We start from the raw sequence: 5,539 nt of genomic DNA on the forward strand, positions 1-5,539 counted from the left end.
CAACGTGAAGCAAAGAAGATCTTCTAGTTTGCAAGATTTTAGGAAATAGAATATTGTCTTTTTCGTGTCTACTTAATGAGATAATCTAAAAGAGTTTTAGGTCAAGTGTTAAGTGAGAAAAAGCTAGAACAAGAGGTTTGTTCTTGTCGGCTACAGAGATCAAGTAACAGATGTTTAGCTTGGGTCTTTGTGATTTAGATTAGAAACTGGTCGGTCGCTAGTCGTGTGTGACTGAGCATAAATCAGATTAAACAGATCTAAGAGATTGTTTAAAAGGTTTCTAATATACAAGAAAGTGTTCTTGAAATCTCTTGTGTGTGAGTTATAATTTGGGTGTCTCTGAACTTTCAGAGAGTGTCACGGAGAGTTCTATCCAGCCTCCTAAACATAGCAAGAGTGGTGTCAGAGATGCTGTTGCGCAGCATGTTGTTCTTTTCTTCCCAAATGATAAAATATCTCCACCTGAACCGTGAGTCTCTTAAGGATCGAAGACAATCCTGGCAAGGCTGAGAAAGCATTAAGCAGAGGAGAGCTTGCCAATCAGAAAGCATGAGAAACGGTACGGCTGGCCAAGAAGAGTCAAAACGATATCCCACAGCTGAGATGAGACATCACAATGAAGAACAAATGGTCTTTAGTTTATGCATTAGTACCGCATAAACATTAAGCTGTTACACCACCTCCATCGGAGGCTTTAATAACAGGTCCTAAAGAAAAAAACCAAAAAAATTAAATGAAAAATGAGTTAAAAGAAGAGAACGGTGTCTAATATGACACTTTTAGAAATGATAAGCACCCTATACGTGCTTCTTTGTTATTGGCTAATGTTTTCTCTCTGTTTCTCTTCCTCTTCGTCGATGTTGGAGAAACAAGAGCCTGAATCGTCATCATCGGAGGAGGCGCAAGCTGTGACTCCGTGGGTCGTCTCCGGTAATGTCGATTACGGGAAGGTGATCGAAAAGTTCGGCTGCGATAGGATAGACGAGTCGCTGATTTGCGTGTTTGATGATTCGGTTTTTGATTTGCATTGATGGGGATGTTAAAAGTTATGTTCTTTTGGCTGAGTGAGGATGAATGGGTTGAACAAAGTAACCAGGAGAGGGGAGAACAAAGTAACCAGGACTCTTGGGTCTCGGGAATTCATGCGATACTACAAACAGAAGCCACCACCATCTTCTCAGAAACACATTGTCGACTCTCTAGCCACGAGGTTTGTTTCCTGTGATAAGGGTTCGTCAGTTTCGTTAAAGTTTCAGACTTTTTATTTGCATTTTCCCTTGATTTGATCTTTTGGAGCTCAGCTGCGTTTATATGGTTGGTGATGTATAGTGGTGGTTAATCAAGTAAGTGTTCACGCTGGTGTGTAGGAGACAGTTTGATTTGGCGAATAGGGAAGCAATGGATGAATCTGCAGAATGGCGGAGAATGTTTGACTGTGAAGCTGAGAAAGCTTCTAAGTGTAACTCAGAGCTGGCACTGGTACTGTTTCTCTAAGCTCCTCCTCCATGTAGAGAAAGGTTTCTTCATTTTTATTTTGCTTTAGGGATTGACTTCGAATGGTACTAGTTATGGTTGTCTCTGTGGTGACATGTAAACCCATGTTCTGCTCAACTTGCATTTGTTTTCGTGGTTAGTGCATTCCTATAGTCTTGTAAATGGTTATTTTGTTGGCTCTGTGTCCCTGGATCGTTGAAGGTTTAGTTTACCTGTGGCTCATTAGTTCTTCTGTTTACCTGTGTCCCAATCATAAATTCAAATCCACAATCCTTATAAGTTATAATATTGGATGCTTGTGGCTCATTAGTTCTTCTGTCTATTGGGTTAGGAAAATGCAGCATTGCTCAGTAAGATAGAGACACTAAAACAAGAGCTGGAAGCTTCAAGGTTAAAGTGCCGTTCAAGAGAGGCACCCCATTAGATTGGTTTTCTGTAGTAGACATCCAGCGTTTGATATTAGCTCTCGCTCATTCAGCTGCTGGTAAGAAAATCTTAAACATTTCATTCTCATGTATAACAGTTGTTGTAGTAGACGATTTGTAGGCTCTTTTTGGAACAATCATACTAGCAATACCTGTAATATACATCATCATTTTCATCACCTTGTATCGAGATAATCCATCTTAGAATTCAATTCACTGGATTCATGTGTTGTTTTCAGAGTATTGGATTGTGTTATGTTTTGTAAAATTTAAATTTAATAATTCAACTTCTAAAAAAAAAAAAAAAAATTAAGAACCTCAAAAGTTTTTCCATTGGACCATGAAAAATTTAATTACACTAACAAGGGTTCTAAACTTTTCAAATCACAAAATTAACTATTAAATTATTTATTAGAACCTGTAAGGGGCTCTAACTATTGGAGTTGCTCTTACATATCATGTTATCTTTGTATGTAATAGAAGTTTATCTTTGTATTAGATAAAATATCAAATCAGTTAATAAAATAAAATAAAAGTTTATAAAACATCTTGTATTAGAAAAATACTTTCGATTGCTAAATTTTTTTGAACATATTTATATATGTGTGCGCGCGCGTGTGTGTGATTAGAAGGTTCTTGTGATATATTATGCTAAAACATTAAGCTGTCGGACTATGATAAGGATTTACTTTTCTAACGAGAAAAATAAGTAAAACATAGAAGATATGTTTGACCAAAAAAAAACATAGATATAATTCCAAACTGCTACCTAAAGTGAAGATAAACGCAAACTGAACTTGGACCTCAGTTGTTTAACAGCCCATGGCCCAAATATATAACCACATTTATTTTGAAATTAAGAGAAGAATTTGTTGGAATTTATTTTGAAATTAATCCAAAATGAAAAAGCAATGTTTGTTGGAATTTGCTCCTCTCCGCCAACCAACAAAATTTCCTGTCATGTGTCAACAATATGTCTGTCCATAATTTTTTCATTTAGCACGTATCCAAAAAGACACTCTATTACGAAGTTTCCAAAATTCTATATTTGAAGTTTCAATGTGTTTTTCTCCAAAAGCAAAATTTCAAACTTAACTTCAAAACTATTTGTATTTTATATCATGGTCCTTATATTTATCATAATTAATTTAAATTCATAAAAATTTTGTAGATAACTAAGCACATATATAAAAATATTACAACAATATTAATTAATAAAATGTTATATTAAAATAGAAATTTTAAATAGAAATAACATAATTAATATTAAACTTCAAGCAAAATATCATATTATTCAATAAAATTATTTTTGTAATATATATATGATCAACTAATGCATTTCGAAGTAAAAAATATTTCTCTTTATTTTTAATTTGTAGATTACAAACTAAAAATTGTTGAGATCGAATGATCTTAGACTTGTAAGTATATTAGATATGAACAAGAAAGTAAAAGAGAATTTTTTTTTGCTAAAAGACTTAACTTCTATCGATGATATTAATACTCGTGAATACAGTCAATCTGAATAAGAAAGAATTGTACGAAAAAGACATCAAAACAATAACAACCATCTTCAGTTACACAAAATTTGTTTATAATATTTTGAGATTTGGAGGTTCCGGATCAAATGTATCTGACTATTAGTGTTGTTGTAATATTTAAATTGTTGTAATAGTTATGTATTCGTGTAAATTTTTAAAAGCTTTTTGCTGTCAAGTTTATTTTGTATTGGTATTGTCTCAATCTAATTTTAAAATATTTTTAATCTTATTTAAAAATTTTATTTAATTTTATGTGTAAAACTTAGATTTATAAAAAAATGAAATTTTAATGAGATATAAAATTTTAAGGATTAATACGATAAACTAAAAAATATTTAAGAATTATAAATGTGATTTGTAACTGTAGTGACCAAAATGCAAATAAAAATATGAAACTTCAAATTTGAAGTTTTGAAGTTCTTTTTTAGAAAGCCAAAAATTTTATATTTGAAGTTATAAAATGTCTTTTAAAGATGTTCTTAGCTTACGTGACGACGATATAGCTAATTTTATTACCGATGCTTCAAAATTATGGTCGGCCACCGCCGCACTTTTGAGTAACTTAAACAGCACTAAATTGTTATTATATAGACTTTTTGTCAAATAACTAAATAAATCTTAGGTTATTAAAAAAAACTAGAGATAGCCAGCGGATAGACAACAACGAACTCCATATTATATGTAAGAGGTCAAAATGACAAGAGACTCACAGAGGACCACGCTAAACATTTAGTTTAGCCTATAATAAACTAAGTAAATGTCAAAGAAACAAAAAAGACCCCAAAGTCAGGCGACGGCGAGTGGGCTTAGTGGGCAAATCCCTGGTCCTTTTCTTTCTTTTCTCCGCTCGACCGATTCATCGATGAGCTAAACCTTTATGTAAAAGAGAACCCTCACCTAATGAAATGACCTAGCGCCCACGCACTTGGTGGACCTTACAGTCGAGTTATTGCATTCCTGTCTCCGCAAGAGCCAAAAGGGAAATTACATTAATCCAGAAACACATGCAGCGGTCGTCATAGAGACCATGTTCAAATTCAAATTGAACAACCGGTTTCTTAGGCCTAAAATATATTCATATAGTATGTAATTGTAATTGTTGCCCAAAAAAAGTATGTGATTCTAATTATAATTTACCAAAAACAAAAAAAGAATACTAGTATGTAATAATATCTAGGGTCTCATGTACTTACATGAATTAAGTATAACATTGCATTTCAAAACAAATTTTGCTATTTTATAAGAGCCTCTTCAATTCTTCCTTATAGTTTTTCATTTTATGTTAAAATAAAAAAAATCATTGTTGATATGAATTTACTCTAATATATGTTTCTATAATTATTTTTATTTATAGAAAAATATATGAGAATGTTATTTTTACTTCTAAATATAAAGATAAAAATAATACTGTTTTATAGAAAATTAAAAATAAATACATCGAAACAAGAACCATATCTGTAATAGAATTCTTAAAAAGATATAAAAATAGGTTCGAGATAGTTTAAAGAGAAATGATATATAAATACACTCTATATCATTTATAATTTCACTTTACTTTATGGGTATTCAATAACAAATGGCTCATCTAAACATAAAATAAAAGTTTGGTTTCAACAAAAACCTCATTAAACTTTTGGTTTTACATTCGTCTAACACATTTAATGGTTCTAGGACCCAATGTTTTATATACAAAACAATGAACATAAGGATAAAAGTAGCAGTTATTTTCTAGAAAATATATTTTCTAGAACATAAGGATAAAAATATATATTTATTTTGTAAAAGCATAGAAAACTATTTATAAACTCGAGCTAGCTGAGGTAAGACCATCTTCTATGATTTACTTTATTTTTTATTTTAAAATAGAATCATTTTATAATAGAGTTTGAGTTTAATTGTCCTCTATTTTAGAATAGATTATTCTATATTTGGAGTAAACCTACTTTTTACTTTACTATAGAATGAGAAATACAGTAAGTATTTTTATTCTAAACTCTATTTTTGAATGAAAAATAGAATTGGGTTGGAAATACTTCGATAGTGTCTAAAAAAAAAAAAAACTCGAACTGATAAGATAAT

The 5,539-nt window shown here is 31.3% G+C and overlaps 1 protein-coding gene across 2 annotated transcripts; it reads left to right on the forward strand.

The window, feature by feature from the left end:
- The first annotated feature begins 795 nt into the window (after positions 1–795).
- On the forward strand, positions 796–2,153 carry LOC106304346. Of its 2 annotated transcripts, none has more exons than XM_013740752.1 (3): positions 796–1,210; positions 1,368–1,479; positions 1,826–2,153. In XM_013740752.1, exons 1-3 carry the CDS (start codon positions 1,071–1,073, stop codon positions 1,916–1,918), a joined length of 345 nt encoding a protein of 114 aa, XP_013596206.1. In that variant the 5' UTR covers positions 796–1,070; the 3' UTR covers positions 1,919–2,153. The 2 variants fall into 2 exon arrangements, with proteins under 2 accessions (XP_013596206.1, XP_013596207.1); XM_013740753.1 differs by having other exon boundaries at positions 1,836–2,153.
- The last annotated feature ends 3,386 nt before the right edge of the window (positions 2,154–5,539 follow it).

The sequence above is a fragment of the Brassica oleracea genome, chromosome C7 (genome assembly GCF_000695525.1).
Source record: "Brassica oleracea var. oleracea cultivar TO1000 chromosome C7, BOL, whole genome shotgun sequence".
NCBI classification, from domain to species: Eukaryota; Viridiplantae; Streptophyta; class Magnoliopsida; order Brassicales; family Brassicaceae; genus Brassica; species Brassica oleracea.

Coding starts and splice junctions, on each gene's coding strand:
- LOC106304346 (XM_013740752.1), top strand. CDS start 1,071: ATGAATGGGTTGAACAAAGTAACCAGGAGAGGGGAGAACAAAGTAACC. Junction 1,211..1,367: donor GTCGACTCTCTAGCCACGAG/GTTTGTTTCCTG, acceptor GCTGGTGTGTAG/GAGACAGTTTGATTTGGCGA. Junction 1,480..1,825: donor GTAACTCAGAGCTGGCACTG/GTACTGTTTCTC, acceptor CTATTGGGTTAG/GAAAATGCAGCATTGCTCAG.